This window comes from Pieris rapae, chromosome 14 (assembly GCF_905147795.1).
Source record: "Pieris rapae chromosome 14, ilPieRapa1.1, whole genome shotgun sequence".
NCBI classification, from domain to species: domain Eukaryota; kingdom Metazoa; phylum Arthropoda; class Insecta; order Lepidoptera; family Pieridae; genus Pieris; species Pieris rapae.
Window position 1 is genome coordinate 10,335,874 of NC_059522.1, and position 26,313 is coordinate 10,362,186.

Below are 26,313 nucleotides of genomic sequence, written 5' to 3' on the forward strand. Positions count from 1 at the left end.
ATACGAAAATTTATTGAATATTATATTAAGTTTGATACAAGAAAAAAAAATACATCACTGAGTTTGTTCCTTGACGAGGTGTTCAAGGTTTAATTGGCAAAGAAAAGCACTCCAATTAACAAAACCTTCCCGAATTATTGTTTCTGTTTCAGCCCAAAGCTTACACTGAAATCATATATTGATTAAAATCCTTAAAACATAAAAAAATTTCTTTCTAATCTGTGAGATTGGAATGACTTGTTGGCTCTAGATAAACTAAATATGGTGATAAAATAGGTACAGTTGAGTACAACTTACAACAAAAACTTTATTCTATTATATATCGCTATAGAAATATAATTTAATAATACTTACTTCGGTATCCTTAAGCGGTGGAGCGTGTCTCACAACTTTTTGATAATCTCCCTCACTAAGGTTGTACACGGGACGAGTTTTAAAATCGAGGAATGTCAACAAATCTTCATACACTATATTACAGTCGGCATCCTTGTTCAGCCTACAACATTTAAAATAGATTCCTTCATAGTAATAATCCCAAGTCAAAAATAATTATGTAGATGCTTAATCACATACACTTGCAGCATGCAGTCCATGAGATCAGTATTGATCGGCAAGCGGTTGGCTCGGAGGAGTTGCCTCATCCGTGGCACTGCTAATACTCCTAAACCGTTCGCATCAGCGTGCAACAGAGATTCTCTTAATTTATCCCTTTCGTCCCAGAGACCACGCGTCAGGTCCGAAAACACCAAGGACCTTAGGTCAAACATAAAACATAAATTCCTTCGAATGAACATATTCAATACCTACTATTTAAAAAGCGAGACCGTTCATTAAAACCCAAGCACCTCCAGGTTACAAGACATACTTTATATACAATACCTATCGTATTACAATATTTTTTATTCACATCATAAGTGTCCACCTCTTGTTTTATTATTATTTAATGGACTGACCTGATCATTTCCCGCCTAGGGCTCTTCTCTTTACCGGGATCTCCCCGGAAGTGGCGTATTAATGTAATAAATTCGTGTTCCGTCATTCTTTCACACATAACTTCTTTGAGCGCTTGTCTGTAAACAAAATTCTCCCAACAAATAAACACCTTCCAACTATTGAAACATTACATTAATATATTGTTAAGCATTAAGGCCCTTCATACTTATTTACTTGCGTAGTCTGAAGATGACTTTATTGGGGTCTACTTACTTGAAGCACCTGACAGACATGAGCTCTCTGTTGTCGGGTACCACGGCATCCATATATTTTGCTACAAAATTTTTGTAGCCATTTTCTTGGGTAGCCAGAGTACGACGAATTTTATCCATAATTAGGGCTAAGTTAGCCATAGGATACTGAAAATAATATTTTAAAGTTAAAGTTCTATATTATAGTATAAAAAATTTACTAAATCAAGGTAACACCGACCTCGTCCTCATTCACTTCCATATACCGCAAAGCGTATTCGTCGGCCCCTATGAGACGAAAGCAGTGTTTATTGATAATTAGTTCATTCCCCACCCACATATCCTTGTCGGTGTAGGCGGGTGGCTCTTTGGGAACGAAGAAATCCACGTCAGGAAGGTACATTTTGTCGCGACGGAAGAATTTACCTCCCTGCATAACATTTATTCACTATGGGAGACATTCATACATTCACAACAAGGAACTCGAGACTATTTCAAAAACAATAGTACATAGCAATTTCCATAGATTTATTTATCCATTACTAATAAACTAAACGCCTACCTTAAATCCAGAGTTACGTTCACCAAGCTCAAAAATTCCGATAGTATCATCAATATCGGAGCTTATCCTCAGGGTTATCGCTGATGAGGCGAGCGGCAAAACGTAGAACGTGGGAGTCAAACCCGACACTGTCATCATGCAAATACCATCAATTATTTTTGTTCTTTAATATTGGCATTTACCTGTTAACTAAATTTTATCCTAAGAGATTTGATCTCACACATCTCATTATTAAGTAAACATACCTATGACAAATGCTAACTATGATTTAACTATGACTAACTATGATGCTAACATTAATTGCATTTCCTCTAATAATTCAGAATGTAAATAAATACCGGTCTTTATTCAAGAACTTAATAAAATCCCTATGAGGCGGTTTCGGTTCAACTGTGCGGCAATTTTCAGCTGAGTCATCGTAGCTTCCGTATCCGTTCCACGGGGGAAGTTGTCGTTCTGCCACACTTGTGCTGACACACTCTGTGCCTTCGTCTTTTGGTATTGGGAGAGGATTGAAAGAATCTATGGAAATAAAATTAAGTTGGAACCTGGGTTATAACCCAGGTTCCAACTTAATTGCCATAAATGGCATGGAGGTATATCATCCAAAGGCAACTGCCATTAAGATGCTAAATAACCTTTAAGCCAAATCAAGCAACAAAAACGTTCACTGACCGAAACCATACGTGACTCTATAATACTCCTTAGTGAAGGGGTCGCAGTCCGTCAGTACCACCTTGCGCCCGTAAACATTTACAACAGCCCCAATGCTGAGATCCGCGGGACTGTACGAGGGGCATTTGGGACCACCTGTCATTTCTACGTGAGAAGGGATTTTCTGAAACATAACCGTACCAATAAATAATAAAACGTAGTAAAAATTGCACATATTATATGGGCTTAAGAATAATTTACTCTTGGAAGACGCATTCTCTTTAAGAACATAGGTCCAGCTTCCATTCCAGAATTCGGAGGAAGTACCTCCTTGATTTCAATCGTGTCATCCGCAAGAAAGTAATGGATTTCCAAAAGATGCATAATACCAAACTCGCTATCTCTGTCATCCCAATAACCATGAAACCTAAAACAACGAGTATGTATGTGTATATATCTATCATTATTGTGATTTATTATCGAAATATAAAATTAATTTCTAGAAATAAACGATACCTTAAAACTTGTCTATCGAAATCCAGAAACTGACGAAATGGACGATGTTTCGGGGGCTTCCCTGTGTCTTGCGCTCTCTAAAATAATATTTTAATAAATATTATTCTAATGTTTTAGTAAATATTTTACGCCTACAAATAATTGCTATCTTATTTGTTGCTGTACCTCGATTGCGTCTGGCCAAGGTATGGGATCGGGAACATTTATTCCCAAACGATTCAAAAATACCCTCGTAAAGTTGTCACAGTTCACAAGCTATTATAAAACAAAACAAACGAGTTATTAATATTGAAATCTAAATTCTATAACATTTCAAAAGTTCCTTTTGTCGGACCTTAAAAACTTTGCCGAAGAACGTCACTTCGCGACCTATATTCAAATCCAGTACATCATAGTAGCTATCGTAACTAAATGGAAGACGAATTCGTTGGCGGCTTATTAGAGTGCCTGAGAAAAAGAACAAAATATAATATAGATATTAAAATATTCTTCGACAAGTATTTAAAACTTTGACGATCTCTGGACCATATTTACTGCGGCTTCCATTAGATGGAAAGATTGTGGATCATTATTGCTAGTGGCAGAAGAGTCTCTTAACTTGACATGAAATTGTATACAGAGTGTGTCTGAATTACGTTAGGTACATCTAATTAATTTGAAAATTTGACGGGTAAAACGATTTTTAAATTTACTTTACCTTGAGAAAGACCGCTGTTTTCTGTTTTTGGTTCCATCACTTTTATTGTACCGTCTTCTAAGAAGAAAAAGATTTCTACTTTTCTAAGTATATGTGATCCTGATCGCATTTCGTGAAGTGATTGTTGGAAGAAGGCTTGAAACCTTAATATCTGTAAAGAAAACCTTGAACTGACCAATACCAAGTTTCACCTTTAAGAAGACATCATTAATTTCTATGAATAATAGAAGAGATAGAACTCTTTATATTAATCAAGTTATTTAATAAATAAATAAATAAATAAATTTATTACTCACATTTTTGTCGTACATTATCCAGGTTGGTAAGTCAGGCGCTTGCTTACGACAGTAAAGAGAAGGCACTCGATTCACTCCTTCCGCTTTATCCACCAACATATTTACTTTATCGATGGATGTAAATACTGGCCGAACTCCGAAACTCGTTTTTCCTATCTTAATATACTCAAATATTTTAAAAAATATTATATAAAAATATGTACATATTTAAACTATCAACTAAATACCTACCAATGGGTTAGTGCCATATCCTGGCAGCAAAGGAAGGCGCGGATTTCGCACAGACATGATGCTATTTTATAAAACTTTCTCAAATCAATTTAAAACGTTACAATATAGTTAAAAAAAGCAAAAATATGATAAAACAATTAAGTTATTGTATATTTCTCAGCTTCGATATTAACTTTATTTATTCGTAAAATGTTGTCTATCAAACTTTACAATAGTAACCATGGTAACCGATTCAACGGTAATAATTCTAGAGTTGACTGGATTTGGAACTACAACAGTCATACAACGTGGGCAAAACTGAAAATGTTTAAAACGGGCCAGTTAGAAATTGCCATTGCCAATGAAAACTTTTATTGAATTTAAATTTTACAACTCTGATACAAAACAGCCTTAGGTTACCAACCTAAGGCAGTTTATTGCTTTCATTTGTCATTTGTTTTTGTGAATTGGTGGCGAATCTATAATCTATATATATATAATGAAAATGGTCTTCGTTTGAGGCTCAATCACGCCTAAACCACTGATCGTATCGACATGAAACTACCACTATTCGATGCGAAATAGTGGTTTATGGCTATTTATTTTTCGAATTCTAACGTTTCTTCATTTTTTTATTGCTGTTTTACTTTTATGAACATTTATCCCGTTAATTGCAAGCGTTTTCTCTTGATTCTTTTGTTTCCATGGCAACGGAGTTTACTAAACGGATAATGTTCTTTTACATTCAGCTAAGAATTCCAATTTCTATAGTTACTCATCACGAAATCTCGGGAACTATAGGACTTAGAAATGTGAAACTTGGTAGGAATATTACTTTCGTTATGTAGAGGTCAACTAAAAACGAATTTTAAGAAATTCATCCCCCCAAGGGGATTGCGGGGGCGTTAACAATGAACAATTCCCGTTTTTAAACTATAGCTCCTATAAATTCCAAATTTGGTAGGAAGAATTTTAGTGATTAATGAAAATTTGCCTATCACCGATTGTACTGGCGTGAGTTTTCTCTGTGGTTTCTCATGTGACTGTGTTCCGCCTGGAACTTAATATAATAATATTTTTTTTTACTTTTTGAAGGTGCTGATGGTTCGCGCGGTCTGCCAGTATGGTCAGAGCTTTGATGTCGGTCAAAATTACTCGCCGTTTGAATTTCGAGTTTTCAGTTTCATGTTAACGTTAACACGTTAACATAACGTCGTTAACACGAGTATTTTTTACGTCCCGGCAAACTCAACTTACGAGCGACGAGTCGTCGAATGTGAGATGGAGGAAGATTTATACTCATTTCTCCATGAATCGGACCATTTCTATTGGACAATTTTTCCATTTATTCTTTGTTTTGTTGTTCATCAACATTTATTTTTATTATAATACTAGCGGACCTGACAGACGTTGTCCTGTCTACACGTCTTTAATTTGAAAATTTCAAACTTTTTTTAATAAGCTAAAACATTCTGGACCATTTTGATGAAAATTATAATTCAAATGTTATGACAATATCTAACGATCCAGCCCATGGTCTACAATAACACAATGATAACAAAACTTTTTTTTAATTTGATCGCAGCGCTAACTGTCGGGACAGACTAAAATTCGAATATTATTTAAAATTTGACACTGCAATGGTAGCGCCGTCTGTCGGATCCAATGTAAAACATTCCAAAATCAACAACTACTAATAAATTAAAAATTAATTAAAAAAACATTGTCCAGCGGACAAAATTGTGAATCTAAACCATTCCCAGATCCCCTTGAACACACATAAAAAATTTCGTCAAAATCGGTCCAGTCGTTTAGGAGGAGTTCAGTCACATACACACGCACACAAGAAATATATATATTAAGATAATAATAATTATAATTTATTATATCAATAAATTTTATTTTAAGTGAATTTGACTCTTCTTTGAAAAATATTGTAAATTTCAGAAAAAAAATAAAAATTAACAAAAAAAGCAAAAAAAAATGAATAAAATTTACTTTATTTCCTTTGAAAATTCGACCAGCGAAGCGGGCGGGGCCGGCTAGTTGTTACATATAATTGTTGTGTGTTGTGAGAGTGAACCTTAAAGGTAAAGAAAGGAAGAAGTCAAGGAAAAAAATTGGTTGCCTGTAAAGTCGGTATACGGGCGAAAGTTTTACGTGACAACGACTTTGAGTGGTAAAATAATTTTAATGTGAATATTCATTCGTATAGTAGGAAGAAGGATGAAATAATAGTAACAATTTAAAACATTTATTTATACAAAGAATCTCGCACTGAATTTCATATTAACAAAATTTCATTTTTACCTTTACACATACATACGTATTTATATACAAATATACATACAATCAAATAGAAGCGCAAGACATGAACCGGTGTGTATGCCTATCTCTCTCACTCTCTTTCTCTCGCTCTGTCTCTCTCGCTTTTAGGCGGGCTAACTGTGCTCGAGTGGAAGGGACGCGTGCCTTTCACTTTTTATGTCTGTCTCTCTCGCTCTTAGGCGGGCTAACCATGCCCGAGTGGAAGGGACGCGTGCCTCTCACTCGCTCTCATTGTGAGCGCATAACGTGAGCGGAGCGTAACGCAGTTTCTTGAAGTGTCACCCGGCAAACCAATTTATAAGACATTGTCACGTCAAAAGATGATAGCCTCATTCTTTGGTGGGAAAGGTTTTTTCGCAACAATTGTGCTAAAAGATGGAAAAACAGTTACTGCAGACTGGTAATTGTCAATCGCTGTTTGCCTGTTGTCTTGGAAATCGACATCTACGCCCTCGAAGCAAGATGATGAAAGAGATGTGAAGACACAACGACAATGCTTCAGTGCACTCTGCAAAACGGACTATTGAATATTTGAGTATGGCAAGTGTCAAGATAATGAGTCATTCGCCACACTTTTTATACATATTTCGCGCCAGTTTTAGCCGCGCACCACCACCTTGTATCACTGTATTGCGGCGGTATCACATAGAACAGGGGGCAAACGGGCAGGAGGTGAGCCTCCTGTTCAAGAGAAAAATACAGTGTTGACACTGAATGACGCTCATTTATTCCCAAGAAATAAAGATAAAATTCGAGATAATATGCGCTTTACGAGCCCTAAAGTTGTGAAAATGGGTGAAGAATGGGTTCACTGCTTTTCTCAGTGGTTCCATCGAATGCGACGATGTGTAGAGAGGAAAAAAAAGAATATTTCTAATAAAGATTAATTCTTCGTTCTTCATGAAACTGTTAAAATCGGCTCTGTGGATCATCGCAAAATATAATTCAATAGTTTTTGTGATAAAATTTACATCTGTGACTTCATCGTGCCGAGTCCTGACATTTCAGCTGTCAAAATATTAAATAGGTATAGAAAATAAAGAAACTACAAATACTGTGTGCTGGAAGTTCCAAGGAAATAGATTATTCATTATTCCACTAATAATTTAATAATAAATCTGTACAATTAACTTGAAGTCTTAGACATAATTATTAAAATAAAACTTAAATTGTTAGATTTTAGGTGGTGCGTTTAAATTTCTGTGCTGAAAAAACCTCTTGTAGTCAGTCACCAACTTTATTAAAAATTGATCATCACAATGATTGACTTACTAAATAAAATAGATTCCTTCTTCATTTTTAACTCGAACTTTGGCCCTCGTGAAGGAGATGTAAGATCAAGTAATCATGTTTTACGCTGACAATAAACAAAATTATGATTATTTTATTTTTTTAGGAATTAAAAAGGGTTCTATATTTTTATCCTAGTCAAGTAAATACAGATATTCAAAAAACACAAGTTGGTTTATGTGAAGCAGTGGTTAAATTTATGACGTAAGCTGAAAACTTTCCAGTGTAGAAACTTATTCTACTTTAAAATGCATCCTTCCTAAAAAATTATAAATTTGTTTAGAACATTCTCATCAGCGCCTTGTGAAGCATTGCAGACTCAGTCGAAGAGATATATTTTTTACCAGCCTGAAATAAACTTTTGGATGGTTCTAGTAAGTTTTACAATTCTAAATTACTTTTAAATTAAGAAATAGAGGCATTGTTATAACTTATAAAAATTTATTAACATTGTACTTATTTTTTAGGTAATTTGCATACCATATGCAACAAAATTACCTGGAGATATCAAAGAGGCTGTAAGTGTTGTACTTATTTGTACTAGTAATAATCAAAGCTAAATTATAAAAACTTAACTTAACTAAATCTGCATAGCAACCTATGCAATTCAATAACAACAATAAATGTTAATGTTTTTTGGATTTTTTCTCAGATTCGAAAAAGCCAAATTAGATACTAGACAGGTTTTCAACATTCAAGTTGAAATTATTATCAACTTGCACTTTTGTTGCAAATGGTGCAGTGAAAGGTTTTTTTCTTAATAGTTTTGTTTTAGGTTGAACCAGCAATAATGTATGACTTCATGATATCATCATATAAAATGTTTAGAATGTTTATGGGATTGTTCAGAGATATTCTACCTGAAGATACATATGCAATCTGTGAAAATTTTTTTACTCCAGTAAGTGTTAATACAATAAAAGTTATGGAATGATAATTCAAGTATAATTTCATTTGTTTCTAAATATGTTTTCAGTATATCTCTAGCAGAAATGTAACAAATGATCTGAGCAATGTCATACAGGGCATTAACTATTTACCTTTAGAGAAAAATACATTTTTTAAAGTTATTTGTTTTATTGATTTACTTGAAGTAACTTATCCGGACTTCAAATGTATTTCATTTTTGTATAATAATCAGCTTATCTGGTAAGTTTTGCTCATGCTATGCTGATATTTACAATTTCAACAGGTAATTTATTTCAAGTCTTTTGCAGGAATGGCTTATGCAAAGACGACATGCTTACACTATACCAATATCTAATACATAATTTGCTACCCAAACAAGTGGAAAAAGAAATTCAAGGAGGTGCTGTTACTGCAGCTGAAAGACATGGTCGTTTCATCAGTCCTCCTGAGGGCATACATAGTGAGGATGATTTAAAAAAGATTATTAAAGTTTACTTAATACGAGAAGATGATATTGAAGCAAAGGCATATTATCTTGTTATTTATAGAACACTCAGTGCTACTGTTAGCTTTACTGTAGATGGTATGTATATCTCAAGATTTTTCAATCAAATATCTTACAGCTCTATGCCACATTATTATATTGTACAAACTGTTTTTTACAGAAAATACCAATCTGGATTTGTCAATATTCAGATCACTTGACACATTTATTGGTCCAAAACTTTCTACAATTGCCTCCTCAATAGGAGAACAATGTACTATACATGCTTTAGCAAATGCTCAAATTACCCCAACTGATCACAAATTTTTGTATTTTAATAAACTCAACTTGGCTTTAAAAACATCTGTAAGTATGTAATTACCCAGTTAGGTTTAACCTATTAATTAATCATCTATATAATATATATTTTTGTTTTAGATGCCATCAAACAGTATAACTCCATCTACTGCAGTTAGCCCAGAGGTTTTAAATATAATTGCTGAAATACACAATGATCACAAAAGGTAACTTTCATTGCAACTTGTCTACGCAACACAATAATTAGTTTCACAAATCTAGATTGTTTTATGTCCTTCTTTGCAGCCTTGGAAAATATGGTGAAATCATTATAAAAACTCCTGATGAATATTGGATAACAGGAAAATCTTCAAATGACAGAGAATTTTATGTAGTTATGCAAAAAAATGCCAACCTGAAGGAGATAGCAGGTATTTATTCAATATTTAACATCAATACTCTATTTCAATATTTCTGTTACATAATTAATTTATATCTTTCAGATGAAGTGAAAAGAATATGTGAAATGCAGATGAAAGGAATTTTCTTTTATCCCATGTAATGAATGCAAATAATAGTATTTACAAACATACTATATTGTTTATTAAATAAAAATGTTCTATATTTATTACATTGGACTATGTTACATTAATATTCTAAATTTTACCAACTATTCTAATAATATTTACAAAAACAAATGTATTTTTAAAATACACAATGTTAGTCTTTTGAAAGTTTCTTATTTTCTTTGATGGAAAATTTGTTATAAGTTTTGATAACAAGTTCTCTATTTTCATATCCCCATGCTAATAATACACAAATTAAACATGAAATACCAACAACCAAATGTCCCACAAGATTAGTATCATAAAACTTATCTTCAGAGACTTTGCATATAATACCAGTAACAGTTAAAATAGTTAAAAAGAATTTACCCACAAATAGCCCTTCCAATGGCTTGTAACTAGTATCATTATATTTGTCACAAATAAAATGAATACTATGCAGTATACGAACAAACATATTTATACAATTAGATATAATAAATCCCACTGGGCCAAATAAGTATGTAAAAATATATGACAATAGCAAAAAGCTTATAGAAAAGAAAACCATAAGATAGTTGTAACTGTTAAGTTGACCACTAGTCATAGTAGCAAAAGTGTAACACTCTGTTATACCATTAATGGCCAGTAAAACAATTGCCAAACAGTGACTCCTGAGTAATTGCACTGGCAAGCCGCTTGAAACAAACTCCTTTCCACCATATAGTGCAAGTAATGTTCTTGAGTAACTCTGACCATACACAAATACAATCAGTCCAATTGAACTTACAATCTTACAAACTTGAGAAAGTACTGTACAAGATTCCTGAATCTTATATTTATCTTGTTTATGGAGTGGTAAATCACGGTTAAGCATTTGAGTAAAATAAAAATAACTACTTTCTTCAATTGGCCGAAATATAAATCGAGCTGCTAAGCTACCTAGATTATTAACCACATCATATACAGCTTGCTCACTAAATGACATGACAGGGCTCATAGACATAACATACTTTTCCCCTTCAGTTAATAATTGTTTCACAACACCCTGCTTAGCAAAACTAACAGTAAGACTACTTAAGTTTTTATCAAAAATGTTATTAAATGAACCTGAAAATTTTGGTAAGAAGTCTCTTATTGATGTAAAGTCAAAGTCATCCATGTTGGTATATAATTTATGTAAAATTCTGTTTGGAACTATTTTAGACTTAATGACTCCTTTAGAATACAAAGGTTTATTTTTAATGTACCAATAAAAGAAAAGATAATATGCAATTACAACAACTGCTATACTAACTACCTGTGCCACTGAAAATGCTATTAGTGCCAATGACCGATCATAAATAATAATTGAAAGAAAAAGCACTGTTCTAACAAAGATATGTACTGTGTCTAGGATCACCTTTAACTTCACAAAACAATAAAGTTGTGCAACAAGAATTAAATTAGCTGAACACAACTCCAAAATGCATGAAATTGCAACACTCCAACATCCAAATGTATACTGAGACACAAGCTCTGGGTGACCCAAAGGCAGGATATACAACCAAATGTATACAAAAATAGTTGACAGAATACAGCTTGTTGGTACTGATAACCACGTCTGATTCATTATATGATTCCAATTACAGTTATCCTTCTCTCCTAAGCAAGCTCTATAGAAAGGTTCTCTACTTAGGAACAATATGGTACTTTCCAATAACAATAGTCGAACATTCATTATGCCGATAATATCATGTCCAACATTTCGGATGACCCATGCATTGATAATAAATGTTATACATCTAAAAAAGATTTGAAGAATAATATTAAAAGAAGCATTTTCTAAACTACTCATTAAAAGGTTACGACTCATTTTTAGATTTCAGTTTTAACACTTTTATACATTAACAGATATTCCTTCTGAGGCAGCTGCCTGTATACTACGTTTTACCACATGTATCTTTTTATTAGATAAACAGATAATAAACCAATGGTCCTCATATGTTATAGATATCTTTTTAAAATTTTCATTTGGAGCAAATGCCACTGGATCTACACTGAAAAGTTAAAACAAATTAGCACATACTTTTTAAATGCACATACAGTAGAAAAATTAAATAACATCATTACCTGTTTGATAAACTGATTAGATCAGTAACAATGGTTGCAACTCGTTCGTCGTTTTCTAGTTCTCCACCCGATTCCAGTACAGCACCATCCTCTGTTAATATTAAATATCCTAGTCTGTCTGGAATTTTTTCCATTATTGCTGAAATTATGATTCTCAATACTATAATGAATAGACTTACATAAAACATTAATACACATTAATTTTCCTTACCTTCCACGAAACTCATTCAAACTTTCAGTGTAGAATAGTGTCTATTCTAAATTTTGCTTGTAACAACTAACAAAAAACAAATTATGTTTCGGCAGGTTAAGATTGTAGCAAAAAATGGTATCGCTTTTAATCCGCAAATAATTGTAATTTGTAAAAGGTATTATTGTGCGTACTGCGTAGTGAGTAGTGACTAGTGACCAGTGACTAGTGACTACTGATTGTCTCATGTCTGACAGTGTCTGTTAGTGAATAATATACAGATTGATGAAGCAATGAATAATGATGACCTATCGTATAATTTACTCTTTGGACTATGGACGTGTGAACTGTCCGCCGACTTTTTTCCTCTTGGCCAGCACGGTTTGTGCGTCAGCCATGCAAAAAATGTTGTGTGGTTTTATGAAACCACGGTAAAAATGTAACTTTTTTCACATTATAGACAATTAACTAATTTTTTTTGGAATAAGGGTATAAAATCGCTTTATCAATCTTAATTTTATACTTGGAAAATTGGAATGATAATGGGACTTAGAAAAGTAGACTAAGTCTCCAACTAATTCGTCTCCGTCTATTTCTAGTATACTGTAGTGACTACAGTATACGGTCAGCTGCTGTGAACTATGTGCGCTGCCATATTGGCCTTGGCTGCTATGACGAGCGCCTTTCACTTTATCCGCTTTACTCCGCGGCCGACCGTCACGCGACATGCGCCACACAGACCAAAAAGTTTGAGACGATGTGATAATAGATTCACTTAAAAATAATAATTCTTTCATCCGCAATAAGTGAAAATGAAGAACTTCATACAATATCGTCGATCTTATATGACAATTCAAAATCTTATTTAAGTAACACAATTTACACTTATAAACGTCAAAAAGAAATACATATGAAATGCTTCTAATTTTACATTTACTGCCAGGTCCCAAATCAAAGGGTTAGAAGGAGAAATAAGAAAAACAATTAAGAAAAAAGTAATAAAATACGTTTATTTTGGAACGATCATCAAGGTATCACTATTTTTCCACGTCATTAAATTTGAACCTGTAGGCATCCCTACTCATCGGCAAAGAAGACAGAGGGTGTAGGCCGAGAGAAAAAGCCGGCGTAAAAAACTCTCGGTACACTTTTAAAAAAGCAAATCATCAAACAATACTTATTTTTTTTTTTTATAGAAAAAAAACGGGGGCAAACGGGCAGGAGGCTCACCTGATGTTAAGTGATACCGCCGCCCATGGACACCCTCAATGCCAGAGGGCTCGCGAGTGCGTTGCCGTTCTTTTAAGTATTGGTACGCTCTTTTCTTGAAGGTCCCTAAGTCGAATTGGTTCGGAAATACTTCAGTTGGCAGCTGGTTCCACAGAGTGGTGGTGCGCGGCAAAAACTGCCTAGAAAAACGCGCAGTTGTGGAACAGCGGACGTCGAGGTGATACGGGTGGAATTTCGTATTCTGCCTCGACGTCCGATGATGAAACTCAGCTGCAGGTATTAATCCGAACAACTCCTCTGAACACTCTCCATGCGGTAGAAGATGCAGAGAGACCCCACATCTCTACGCAACGCCAAAGGATCAAGCCGCTTGGAGAGATTTTGGTCGTCAACGATTCGAACCGCTCTTCGTTGAATACGGTCAAATGGAAGGAGTTGGTACTGGGGAGCACCCACCCAAAGGTGGGAACAGTACTCCATGTGGGGCCGAATTTGCGCTTTATATAGTTGCAAGCGGTGGCCCGGAGTGAAGTACCGTCTCACCCTGCTGAGCACACTGAGCTTTTTGGAGGCTAAGTTTGCCTTTCCCTCCAAGTGACCGCGAAACTGAACGTCGTTCGATATGTCAACGCCAAGTATTCCAATGCTGGTTGTGGCTTTAAGGAGAGTGTTTTCGAAAAGAGGAGTAGCGACAAAGGGTGTTTTTTTAGCGGAAAACGCGCAAACTTGTGTCTTTTTGGGGTTAAATTGGACTAGGTTTAGTCTGCCCCAGTCAGACTCCACGTAGTAGAGTTTCTACTTCAGACACAAGTTTGTTCCGGTACTCATCGACATCTGCCCGAGAAATACTTGCCCGGCCAGTGTAAAGAGTGTCCCCAGTGCTGTCTTCCGCATAGCAGTGAATGTTGCTAAGTTGCAACATATCATTGATATGCAGAAGAAACAGGGTCGGGGATAAAACACAGCCTTGTGGGACCCCAGCGTTCACGGGTTTAAGGTCGGAACATGCTCCGTCGATGACGACCTTGATGCTCCGATCGGCCAGAAAGCTGGAGATCCAATCGCATAATTTCTCGGGAAGCCCATAGGCTGGAAGCTTCGAGAGCAGTGCTCTGTGCCACACCCGATCGAAGGCTTTCGCTATGTCCAAACTAACCGCTAGAGCCTCCCCCTTGGACTCAATTGCCTCCGCCCATCTATGCGTAAGGTATACAAGAAGGTCACCAGCCGAACGACCACGACGAAAGCCGTACTGAGAGTCACTTATTAGCTGGTGGCCCTCCAGATACTCCAGGAGCTAGCCATTAATAATGGATTCCATTATTTTGGAGAACAAAGAGGTTATCGCTATTGGGCGATAGTTGGACGGATCGGAGCGATCGCCTTTTTTAGGGATCGGATGTATCGAAGCGATCTTCCAGCACTCCGGGACAGTGCCAAGCGAGTACAGGTACCGGAAAACCTTTACCCTTTTATCAACTAGACAAGCACTAGCTTTATAGTAAGCCTTTTTACACAGCTTTTCTTTAATACAATTCTTAAATTTATTAAAAGGCAAAGATAAAAGAGCCTCTGGGATTATATTATTAAAGAAGAGTATCCCTTTATCCAAAACAGAACTGGCAATTCCAAATTTTTTGTTTTTTCACAATGTTTGTCTGGTATCTGCAACCATTAAACTATGTTTTACACGACATCTTAAGTAATAAAAAATACTAAAATAAATAAATTAATAACAAAGATTGTGAAATAGGCACATAAATTCGCGTGGGAACAACACCCAATTTCTATGATATCAATCAATCATATAGCAAAATGAACTTTATAGTGATATAGATGTAGATATGGTAACGAATATAATATATTACTTTCAACACTATGATTTTAGGCTCACCGCTCAATCTATCTGGTACTTCATCTAAGCCTGACACGTTGAAAATATGTGTTGACTGTCAAGTGACCTGTAAGTTAAACGTCATCGACGTTTAAACTTTTTCGACTGAAGTTATTTTCGATTTTTGAACCATTCGCATTTTGTAGAAAATTTCTGTATAACGTTTTTAAAATATTTCTATAAATTTAGAATTTAAAGAATAAAAAATGTCCGGCAAATCTAACAAAGCGTTTACAAAAGAAGAAGAGCTTTTGTTACAAGACTTTAGCAGAAATGTCTCAACAAAGTCATCAGCCTTATTTTATGGGAACGCTTTCATTGTATCTGCTATTCCGATTTGTAAGTTATTAATTAAAACTTTTAATAATTTATTGTTTGAACTGATACATAAATGTAAAATTGGTAATCGCAAGTGTACAGAAAGTGAAAGTCCTACTGATGTGGCAATTGTGTCATTCAGTAAATCTCAATTGCATTTGTTTTTTTTTTTAGGGTTATTCTGGAGAGTGCACTCTTTAGAGGTAAACACATCCCTAGCATGGTTCGTGTTTGTAACAGCAATCTCTACATGGTTGTTGGCATTGGCCTATCGCAATACTAAATTCCAACTGAAGCACCGTGTCGCTGTCCGTAGAGAAGACGCTGTTGCCCGCGAAATGTCTCGAAAATTAGCAGATGACAAAAAGATGAGCAGAAAGGAAAAGGATGAAAGGTATCTACAATTTCTGTTAGTTATCTTAGTAATCATACTTAAAGAGTATCTAGTTTATAGTGATGACCTTGTTTGTATGTCTTTTATTTTTACAAGATAAGTAAATAGAAATGGTTTTTTCTCTAATATTAAGTTACACATATAACCCAAGTTTGTATCTACAACAAATTACCTACGGCAGTAATTAACAATCTAATCATTACAATATGTTTTAACAAGCTTTCTTTTGACTATTCTCTTAAGTATATTCAAGCAGATCTGTGATTTTTCCAACTTACTAAAATCACAAAACATATTTTATTACTATATCAAATTTGCTTAAGCTATACTTAGTTATTTATTAACTTAACAATTATTATTGATAACATTTGCAGGATCTTATGGAAAAAAAATGAAGTAGCTGACTATGAAGCAACAACTTTCTCCATCTTCTACAATAATGCCTTGTTCCTGACAATAGTTATCTTGAGCAGTTTTTACTTACTGCGTTCATTCACTCCTACAGTGTATCCTTTTATTTTAATATATATTGCCATTATAACATAAACATTTGGAGGAAAGATCTATATAACTACTAGCCTAGTGGGGAACTTTGCACACTTTGATATTTCAAATATTTTGGAACCAAATTTTGTCTATGTTGCATAGGGTTTATACAATTTGAATGGTGCTGCAGCATATAATCAAAGTTGTTTTAGAAATTAGTAATTACAAATGGTACAGGTGATAAGGTACCTTAGATGCAAATGAATTTATGGTTGTTATTTCCTTAACATGCTCCTTTCAGTAACTACATAGTGTCGCTGACTGCTGCCTCAGGACTCCTGGCCCTCTTATCTACAGGAACAAAGTAAATGTTCAATAACTTGGTGTGAAGTGTGTTTGAAACCGAGTGAATTGATAATATTTAAGTAAGATTCAAAGGTACTCTTCTGTTTAGATTATTTAAGAATGAATTTATTTTGTTAGGATAATTAAACAATTTTTTAATCAATGTTCAGTTTTATTTACAAAACTCATAAAAGCACAATTATTTATTTATTTCAAAATTGTAATTTTTCAGTCAGGGTGGGCTAAGTACCATACATCATCACAAATATTTATTTCATCTTATCCTATTTGAGTATTATTTAGAAGTAAGTAAAGCAAAATCTATGTCTACCACATATTAAAAATGATTTAAGTATAAAATATTGTTGAACAATAAAATTAAACTAATCTCTGAAATCGAGTAAGAAGCAGATTCTTTATGTCACACAATGCCATTGATCTATAGATCAAACATCAAAAATTTCTCCGTCCAAATTCAGTGTTCCCGCGGGAACGCGTGATTGCGCGGGGCTCAGTATTCAGTACATCATGCCGACGTGCAAAGGGTCCGTGCGTTGGAAGAACACGTTGGGATTGCTGCTGAAGGTCGGCTCCACGCTCGTGTACACGTTGGCCTCTTCTGCGCGCACCATCACGCCTGTAAAGGGAAATCCGCGTTAGGCAGCTAAGGAATAAACCGATGGCTAAAAGCATATAAAAAAATTATTATTATTTACATTTGTTGCAAAAAGTGTAACGTGCTACTGAAGACCACAACCACGATTATTTATATAGGAGTTAAAAATTGCAGCATTACCTGGTGGTAACATGTAGTGATAGGGTGGGTAATGATTGTAGTTATAGTGCGTTAGTAGGTGCATGGGATAGTGCGGGGCGCACGCGGTGCGTCTGTGATGGTGTGAGGTCACGAAGATGCCGAACGGATCTGCGAACAACCCGGCGTGGCCATTAGGTGTCGTGCGAAAGAGATAATCCTCACTTTGGTAGCGCGCATTAGCGTCGATACTTAACTAACCGGCTTGCTGAGCTGGGGGCTCCTTGCGATCCGAGATCGATGAAGCCATCGCCGGCGCCGCCGCCGAAACCATGCCGTACTTGACCGGCTTGAAGTGAAAGAACGAAGGCGAATAACCGGAACCACCCGCGCCCAGGGAGCTGAGGCCTTCCTCGCGATCGGCGTCCCAGCGGCCCTCTCGGCCCAGGGCGGCCAAGCGGCGACCTTTCGGAGCGAACATAAGAGCAAAGACTACGGCGCACGTAGCCAATAATCCGGCCGCCACGCACGCGTCTTTGTGCTGATCGGGAGCCCCGAGAGCCGCCGCAACCCAGCACACCCACACTGCAGCCGTCGCGCCACTCGCGGCTGCAATATGCGTGGCTTCGCGATAGTTGTCCCGGATACCGCGCGATCGAAGTGCAACCCCGCACACCACGGCTATTAGAAATGCAGCGTAACACAAAGATAGTAATAGATCGGACAACGCCGTCTGGCACCTCGTCCCACTGGGTGCCACTCGTGGCGGCGACCCGCCTAGCCACTGCGCCCCGATGGCGACCTGTATCATGATCGCAAAAAATAACAGAAGTCCTTGGTAAGCGGCGGGGAGGTATACGCCACCGTTTAGACTTAACAGAAATACACATTTCACTAATAATGTCACGAACACGATCACGTACGCCACTCCGGTCGCAAAACGTACAGCCCCGCAGGTGAAGGTCGTAGGCGATGCGACATACAGGGCTGCGGTGCCTGCGCAAAGAAAAAGCCCGAAGAGCAACGTCTGTCCTAAGAGCAAATGTCTGTGGCTCGGCGCTCTGCGACTGGCGCCCCAAATAACGAAAGCCTCGAAGCCGCAAATAATTAGCATGATTACGCTCGCTAATGCTAAAATTGGAACCGCCCACGGTTCAAGTCTTAAAGCCGTCAAAGTTGCGACTTTTGTGGCCGGCATGGTCATGTTATGCGGCCGCGCTGTGGCAATAACTTTTGGGCGGTGAGGAATCGATGTTGAAGATGACGTAGATATCTTTTCCGGTATCACGAAGTATTCTGTACTCATTTCCAAGCGATGTGCTTCCGTCCGAGCGGGGCGTCGATGGGGAGCTTCCGTTTCCAGTTTTGGCTCGTCATATTCAAAAGCTAGGATGTGCTTATCAAAATCTTGTTCGTAAGTGGCTTCATCGTTTTGTGCAAAAGTTTGTCCTGGATTTGCATTGCGAGGCGAGTAAGGCGCGGGTTTCCTAGGGGCGAGGCGGTCACCAAACCGAGCTGAGTCAGTGATGGTCAGTTGTAGCACCGCTATAAGAAGCAGTGTAGGCAGCGCCAGTCCCTCCATAAGGCCACGCCGGCCCTCAGCTACCCAAGTCTCGCAGTACAGACATCTGTCTTCTGGCTTCAAGTGTCGCCGCTGAAAATAAAAAACATACCTGTTATATGTTGTTTTTATATATGTTATATAAACTCACTTCTATCGAAACGCTTCTGACCTAATAAACCGGTTTGGTTTTGGCCCGGGGCTTCCAGGCATTTTTTAGTTCATTTTTGCGTAGCATTGGCCAAGAGAAAAACGCTTATCCCAGATCGTAAGCAGCCACCACCTTATTACCTATTATTATTAGCGGATATGGAAGAGTGACGGTTTTGTTAATCATGGCTAATCGGAATAACCAGCATCTTGCAAGCTGATACATATTTAAAAAAATGCCGTCAAAAAAAATATTTGAAAGAACACAGACATTATTTATCCTCATGTCATGATGCAATTTTATCGATAGTACAACTAAAAATACTGCAAAAAGGGACTTGCTCCTATCTAATAAATTATAAAAAGCGAGTTCAGCATACAATGACGTGCTATAATATAGTAAGTATTCATAATTGTAGGTACATTTCTGCACAAGTCTAGTTGTGAATAAGCAAGCACCGGACGTGGCATGAACTGTCCAATGTTGTGGACATTGCACAGACAGGGCAACGAACGTATTAATTCTCATCCCTAAGGGCCAGTTCGATGGTCAGTAACTCAGTTGCGCCTGGTAACGACCTACCAGTTTCCAGTAAACTTCTTTTTAACGTCGCGAATGCGCATACGTGAGAAAATAAAATACGACAGGATTGCAAAAAGTGAAAAAGTAGCGCTATAGGAATTGAATTATATCGCATGTTCCAACAATATTCTTACTAATTTGTAAAATAAATGAAATTTATTGAATGATTTTCTTGGAGTAAACAATATTTTAGAGTTCATATTTTTAAATCTATTAAAAGAAATACCTATTAAAGAATGTCGACGGAAACGTCGATTCGGCTCAGGTTAGTTCAATAATGGAGAAACGTTACGTAAGTACGTTAAGGAATACATGAATAAATATTAGTCTAATGGGATTAAATATGGTGCTTTTGTGTGCTCTAAGAAAGGAAGATAGTTTTTAAAACTGATTTGTGTAAGAAGATTCCTGAATTAACTGTTAGCAGCTAATTGTAATAATTGGTACACGTTTTTTTCATAACGTCAGATAATTCGGAGTTCAATTTAATTGTAAAAACTATACGAGCTCTTTTTTTCGTTACAAATCGTCTCAAAGAAAAGAGGTCTCTATCCTGAACAATCAACGAAAGTAGAATTGCGTTCGTCCACAAACTGATCGCCTAGGGTCTATTGTTTTCATTTCTCAGATAAGCAAGGTAAGTACTACTTATAAGGTAATTCACCTTTTTTTTAAAGAAAGAACAAGAATAGTTACTTTTACTATCTTATCCGATATAATGACGTCACATCCACCTCGTTGCTTAGTGCAAAACCGTGTTAACCTAGGAATTTATCTAGTATGGAGAAGAGAGATTCGGTATTTTATTCGCAAAATAGCATGAACTATTACCGTTGAAGTGTGCAATTATGTTCTTCCGTCAGCTTATACTCTTCGTCGATCTTCGAACTTTTATTGGGAATATAAAAAGTCACGATCTCTGTCAAATCTTTTCCCGAATAAGGAACATATCGCAATTTGCAGTTGGCACGCCACTTTATTGTTTTTTCGAAAGTTCACCTTATGCACATGAATATCCACTTTTTACTTTTGCAACAAAAAATAGTACAAGTTAGTTACAAAAGATATTATCGTTCAATATTGTTGTACTCAATATCGATTTCTCTCTCTCCTCAAGGTGTGTTAAGGTGATATTTGCGTGGCGAGAAAGTTAAAGAATTCCATTACGTGGTATATGTGACAATGAGACTTAGGGAAACAGAGCGTTGTCATGTGCGGCCGCGCGTTATAAAAGTAACAGCTTGAATACTCCGGGTGAAACTCGGCCGAACTGATTGTGCAGACTCCAAACTCACGTCGCTACCGCCTCACACGCCACACGAAAAATTATCCAATATGTCGAACGCTGCTCGTGGTCGTCTAGATGCAGCAGATTACCCACAAAACGATTCACTGTTTTTGTTTTGCGCCATGCACAGGTCGTGACGAAGAGGCATATGTATATCACATATGTCTGTCCGTGTCAGTCCGTCTCGTACAATTATAATATGTCGATCTACTAAGTACTATCTCTAATATATAAATCACAAACTGTTACTATAGTTAAATGAATAAATAGTCACAAGTTAGGTACAAGCTTTAATGATTTATTTTTATTCGCCTAGGCCGATAAAATAACTGTGAAACTAACTGTGTAAGAGACTCTTATGGTATGAAACAAAAGAAGCAAAGAATGCTTTCGGTGTCCATAATAATAGAGGTTTAAATGCGTGTCCAGGTTTAGACATGCTCCAGCCGTATATCTTAAAGTTTATGACGTCGTCAACTATACTAGCTCTTGAGTTTAAGATCTCGCACGGACAGTTCCATTATTGGGAGAATAATACAACCGTACAGATATTATATTAAGTTGAAAGCGTCGCCTGGGCAAGAGAGAGGAGCTGTAAAGTTTCACTCGTTTTGTACAACTCATATATTTCTCCCATCACCTTTACCCACTTTCATTGTCCTCCTACAGCCCTTGAATAGTCTAGCGACGCCCTTGAGGTGAGCACTTAAAAATACCTACTGCTTGCAATCTGTTATTTATTTTATAACTTTAAAATAAACTTGTCTTACAGAACCCATACTCCTAGGTAATCCACCGTCACTTCTGAGTTTTCGAAGCATACTTCAATTAATTTAAAATAATTTTACATTAATGTTAGTTCACGGTAAAAAGCATTTCGTATTTAACGGTCTGTTACAGAGACATTATGACAATTTAAATTTCACTTTGGCCATGTAACCGATGCGGTGCCATTTATGAGATAATATGAGATATATTATGCCTTAATAAGTATTGTTTGAAACGATACATTTAATAATGAATAAAGTCAATTAATTCGTACATTCAAATATCTAACATAATATAAAAAATTTCTTATATTCCATTAAGTTCAATGAACTCTCTTTTATATACCTACAATTGTTCTTTACTTCAAATCATAATATAAATCATCTTGAAAAAAGCGTTATAAAGATATAGAGATTCTTAACAAATCTGGTTTCATGGTGTGTTTAATATACCTACACACAGTCGTATTTTTGCGAAACATTATTCAATTCCCATAATACTTTTCTAAGAGTCTTTAGCTTAAAATACTATATTGGTGTTAAGTACATTATAAGAAGCGATACTTAGAAAAGCCTTTATTTACTTTTAAAATCAAACTTACGATTTAAAGTAAGTAAGTGCACTCATTCGCTTTTTGTCAAAGACCAGACAGTAATAATGTTTCATATTCTGATAATCTAGTCTGCAAATATACCTAATATTTTCAGTAAAGGCTTATTAGTAATAAAATGCGAAGAACAAAGTGAAAGAATACGTAAAATAATTAAAATATGCAAATCGAAGCTTTTAATAAATGTGTTTTTATATAAGTTCTACGGTAGATACAACATAAGAAAACTTACTCACGAAAAGTTTTCTTGAGAAGCAAATTGATTGTCACAACACTAATAGGTTGGTTGTTTTCATGTTATGTTAAGGCTTTCGCGAGTTGAGTCTCCATGCGTACAGATGCCGCGAAGAGCGAGGGCGCACTGGATGACTTTGGCTCGTGATGCGTGTCGGATGCACGTGCCAGACGCCGCACCGGTTTCATATTATAACACAAACTTGACTGCAAATAAGACGTGAAACAAAATCTTCTAAATGAGTGGGCGGGTAACTTGATCATTTAAATATGAGGTAACGATCGAATTCCCATACAATGAAAAAAATAATGGTGATTAGAGCCCCAAGTGACGGTCAGACATAGCTTTTTAGCATTACATATCACACTATATGAAACGCGAGCGATGCGTAAGAAAAACTACATGCAGTTGAAGTTTTGAAGAGGCAATGCCACTTTCGTGATATGCTTCATTGCTTTTCATTAAGTGTTTACTGCGCTCTCGTCTTTGTAACGCTTCATTTCTTGTAATATATGACGCAGAGTCGTTCCCTACAGTTCACGATAATACAAGATGGATAGCTTTAGCAATCTCCAAGCTAGTAGAAGAAAATCACCTATCACAGAATATATATTACCATATATATTTAGGATTGATAGAACTATAATAAGTAGCATGAGAATACATGTTTGGTATTCAGTTTACAGAGTCCTAATAAGTCATTACACTCATTCAAGTCTTAATAACACACCTGTCAACTGGTTTTGCGTGATAGGCTTCAACAAGTTATTACTAATCCAAATTATTTGTGTACGTAACGTATCTGTTATCTGTAAATATTGGACGGTGACATGCACGAATCATTCAAAGCCTTATTTAATTCGGTGTTAAGATTGGATTAAACCTAAGGATTAAACGAATACAGATCTAGATCAGACAGCATCATGTTCAGATGCATAATCGACGCTCGATATCACGTCATTTATATGGAGATCTTATTGTTGGAAATAAATGATATCTTTATTTTTTTGGTTAAGGTTGAAGGATCAAATATACTGAGACTATACTTAATTCGGAGAATTGTAAATTTGTTAGCTAATTTATTTTAACATTAATTTCTACCATTTATGAGATTATTAGAAACTAGATCCTAGGCAAGGGTCTGCGTGTACATAAATAATTATAAAAATAACCTTGGGGCCTAATATTTGATGTAAAGGCCCAGCGTTAAATTGATAATACAATACATGCACGTAATCGATCACGTTTCAAACAGCGCTCATTTAAATACAGAATTGTAAAATCAGTCTATATTCTAAACAACACGAAAATATATTAAAAGAAGTTTTTATTATTAATTTTAAAGAGGAAAACTTCTATAACATCACCAGATCTTACCAATTAATTAAACACATCTCACATTTATACATATACGCAAATGAATGACACAAATTTTTAAGGCAAATGACACACTAAGTGACAAACCTATCAGCAATGTAATAGGGGTATTGAAATGTAATATTATGTCAAATTGTGGTCGGGGTATATTTAGGATATTAATCGACGCTCTGATCAAACGAATGAGCTAACCTCTATCTCAAGTCTAGGAGAGCAAATTCATATAAATAAAGTATGGCGGCATCTCCAAAAATGCCTTAAATAATTCGTGCTCATCAAAGCAACAATAACAAATGCAACCCTATCTATCTATCCCCAGTCTTGTAATGCGATCGCTTGTGCAGCTCTGAAATAAGGCCCTTCTAGTCTAGTCTAGTAAGTCTTGTTTTAAGCGCGATATAGCGTGGAACGATTATATTTTAACGTTTTGAGTGTGCGATTTGTCGTCATCGTCACTGTGCTCCTCTTGTAATAGAAGACTGTCTGGCGGGCCACGGGGCGGAGCCCTGGCGCTGCCGCTCCGTCGTGACCCCCCACGGCTGAACATTCGCGACAATTGCGCAAATTTCTTCCTTGACACTGAAAAAAAAACAACTTTTTGTAACTTTTTATTTTATTCTTACCGTCGAATCATAAATTATTTTCAATGTTCGAGTCGAAACAAGCATCGCATGCAGTTAGCAATGGTTGTATTTAGAATACAAAGGTGAGATTGGCGCCGGTAGCGCGAGCGTCTAGTTGGAAATCTCGAGATCTATAGACGTTCGTAAATAATTGTATGATAATCGTTTTTCACTTACACTTGCCCATATTCTTCAGTCTTTCTTTAAATGCTGCTTCGTCGTCGTGGCATTTCGTTTTATTTCCCTGATCGCTATCCAACGCCGCGATGAACTCTTGGTTCCAACGCAATTCAGCCATGAATTCCTCATTTTGCAAGAATGTGGCGATTCGGTCGTCATCCATTTCCAGATTTAAATCAATTCTTGCGTCGGTGTTTGGCGGAATTCGTAGGAACATGGGCGGTAAAGGTCCTAGCATCCGTGGAACCCACTTTTTTCGCACAGCCAGAGGCACAGATTCATCTTCTACATCACTGCAAAAACTCATTAAGGATATACGCGAATGCGTCGCTACTGGAGTGATTAAGGTAATAATTAGGTACATTAAATAAAGGGGCATAGTGCCAAAATACTATATATGTAGGAACATAATATGAATTCACAAAAAAAGCTCGAAGGGTTCGAACGATCTCAAGCTCAAGCAAGGAATGATTCTCTCGCTTCAGTGTCAATGACGGTTGACAAATGCAAAATGAATCTTACACAAGTGCTGCAGTGTCGTTGTCTTCGCCGTTCTCGAGCGGTCGATTTGTTCGCCGATCTCTGCGACGAGAGGGCGAGCTGCTCTCCACGCGCTCTATCTCGAGCCGCAACCGCTCGTTCTGGTTGTCGGTACTCATGGCCAGCAGTTGGTCGATGGTCGCGTCGACGGCACCCTGGTTGGCTCGAAGCACCGCCTCGATCACATCGTCGTCCATATCGGGGAACATGGTCTTAAAATCCGTCATCGCCTGGGTAAATTCGAGTTGCATCGTCGAAGCCATCGCGCCGGCAGCTCTCGGTCTGTCGGGGGATGTCACGTCCTCGAATCTCTAGCCGGCGCAACGGCTGACGCGTCAAGATTTAGCGCAGTGATGGAGACCGCTGCCGATGAGGCATCGGCCATTCTCGTGAGCCGCTGATGGCGCGACCGTTTCGTCCCGCGAGCCCCTAATTAGCGCAACCAACTACACTCAATGCAATACTGCGCCCTGCCCCTAACGTGACCGTGGTGTGCGATTTTCACTTTCTGCGTTTCAGGTGCACAATGCGCTTGCGTGAGTGCAAAGCGACGCGGAGGGAGCCGTCGATATAAATAGAGCCGCGTGAAAAGGCGACGGCGAACGGCAGGCGCGCATGTCCGACTGTTGTTTGTAAATTATTCACTTTCCTCACTTTGACCTTTTTATATTCTGAACCGTTCGCAGTCATACATCATTTTGTT

At 36.8% G+C, this 26,313-nt stretch overlaps 6 protein-coding genes and 1 non-coding gene across 11 annotated transcripts; 2 read left to right on the plus strand and 5 right to left on the minus strand.

Moving 5' to 3' along the window:
* Nucleotides 1-21: 21 nt before the first annotated feature.
* LOC110992362 (EF-hand domain-containing family member C2) lies at nucleotides 22-4,250 on the minus strand. The gene is given in 17 exon segments (XM_045631113.1): nucleotides 22-165; nucleotides 355-496; nucleotides 574-753; nucleotides 954-1,070; nucleotides 1,207-1,352; nucleotides 1,426-1,614; nucleotides 1,747-1,798; nucleotides 1,800-1,874; nucleotides 2,085-2,268; nucleotides 2,422-2,584; nucleotides 2,662-2,827; nucleotides 2,917-2,993; nucleotides 3,082-3,171; nucleotides 3,251-3,363; nucleotides 3,614-3,764; nucleotides 3,910-4,065; nucleotides 4,141-4,250. Coding segments are annotated over 17 exon segments (2,169 nt in total). The 5' UTR covers nucleotides 4,198-4,250; the 3' UTR covers nucleotides 22-54.
* Nucleotides 4,251-7,461: 3,211 nt separating this feature from the next.
* LOC110992331 (vacuolar fusion protein CCZ1 homolog) lies at nucleotides 7,462-10,112 on the plus strand. 3 transcript variants are annotated; one of them, XM_022258088.2, is made up of 11 exons: nucleotides 7,462-7,778; nucleotides 7,844-7,941; nucleotides 8,021-8,111; nucleotides 8,205-8,255; nucleotides 8,513-8,638; nucleotides 8,714-8,886; nucleotides 8,955-9,229; nucleotides 9,312-9,496; nucleotides 9,569-9,654; nucleotides 9,734-9,858; nucleotides 9,931-10,112. In XM_022258088.2, the coding sequence occupies exons 1-11, from the start codon at nucleotides 7,707-7,709 to the stop codon at nucleotides 9,987-9,989; spliced, it is 1,341 nt and encodes a 446-aa protein (XP_022113780.2). In that variant the 5' UTR covers nucleotides 7,462-7,706; the 3' UTR covers nucleotides 9,990-10,112. The 3 variants fall into 3 exon arrangements, with proteins under 3 accessions (XP_022113780.2, XP_045486962.1, XP_022113781.2); XM_045631006.1 differs by having other exon boundaries at nucleotides 7,462-7,633; nucleotides 9,931-10,111; XM_022258089.2 differs by lacking the exon at nucleotides 7,844-7,941 and having other exon boundaries at nucleotides 7,463-7,778; nucleotides 9,931-10,110.
* On the minus strand, nucleotides 10,035-11,973 carry LOC110992330 (protein RFT1 homolog). The gene has a single exon (XM_022258086.2). The coding sequence runs from the start codon at nucleotides 11,825-11,827 to the stop codon at nucleotides 10,148-10,150; it is 1,680 nt and encodes a 559-aa protein (XP_022113778.2). The 5' UTR covers nucleotides 11,828-11,973; the 3' UTR covers nucleotides 10,035-10,147.
* A 14-nt stretch (nucleotides 11,974-11,987) lies between these two features.
* On the minus strand, nucleotides 11,988-12,535 carry LOC110992332. The gene is made up of 3 exons (XR_006750618.1): nucleotides 12,296-12,535; nucleotides 12,085-12,202; nucleotides 11,988-12,011 (listed from the first exon to the last, which is right to left on the minus strand). It is a non-coding gene; the product is annotated as an uncharacterized LOC110992332 (transcript).
* Nucleotides 12,536-15,482: 2,947 nt separating this feature from the next.
* LOC110992359 (translocon-associated protein subunit gamma) lies at nucleotides 15,483-17,104 on the plus strand. Its single transcript, XM_022258136.2, has 4 exons — nucleotides 15,483-15,737; nucleotides 15,891-16,110; nucleotides 16,485-16,616; nucleotides 16,898-17,104. The coding sequence occupies exons 1-4, from the start codon at nucleotides 15,605-15,607 to the stop codon at nucleotides 16,962-16,964; spliced, it is 552 nt and encodes a 183-aa protein (XP_022113828.1). The 5' UTR covers nucleotides 15,483-15,604; the 3' UTR covers nucleotides 16,965-17,104.
* Nucleotides 17,105-17,238: 134 nt separating this feature from the next.
* LOC110992358 lies at nucleotides 17,239-23,485 on the minus strand. 3 transcript variants are annotated; one of them, XM_022258133.2, is made up of 4 exons: nucleotides 22,892-23,476; nucleotides 17,957-19,349; nucleotides 17,738-17,866; nucleotides 17,239-17,578 (listed from the first exon to the last, which is right to left on the minus strand). In XM_022258133.2, the coding sequence occupies exons 2-4, from the start codon at nucleotides 19,275-19,277 to the stop codon at nucleotides 17,460-17,462; spliced, it is 1,569 nt and encodes a 522-aa protein (XP_022113825.2). In that variant the 5' UTR covers nucleotides 19,278-19,349; nucleotides 22,892-23,476; the 3' UTR covers nucleotides 17,239-17,459. The 3 variants fall into 3 exon arrangements, with proteins under 3 accessions (XP_022113825.2, XP_022113824.2, XP_022113827.2); XM_022258132.2 differs by having other exon boundaries at nucleotides 22,888-23,475; XM_022258135.2 differs by lacking the exon at nucleotides 17,738-17,866 and having other exon boundaries at nucleotides 22,888-23,485.
* Nucleotides 23,486-24,225: 740 nt separating this feature from the next.
* On the minus strand, nucleotides 24,226-26,303 carry LOC110992347 (CUE domain-containing protein 1). Its single transcript, XM_022258111.2, has 3 exons — nucleotides 25,593-26,303; nucleotides 25,068-25,363; nucleotides 24,226-24,846 (listed from the first exon to the last, which is right to left on the minus strand). Exons 1-3 carry the CDS (start codon nucleotides 25,871-25,873, stop codon nucleotides 24,680-24,682), a joined length of 744 nt encoding a protein of 247 aa, XP_022113803.1. The 5' UTR covers nucleotides 25,874-26,303; the 3' UTR covers nucleotides 24,226-24,679.
* Nucleotides 26,304-26,313: the final 10 nt, after the last annotated feature.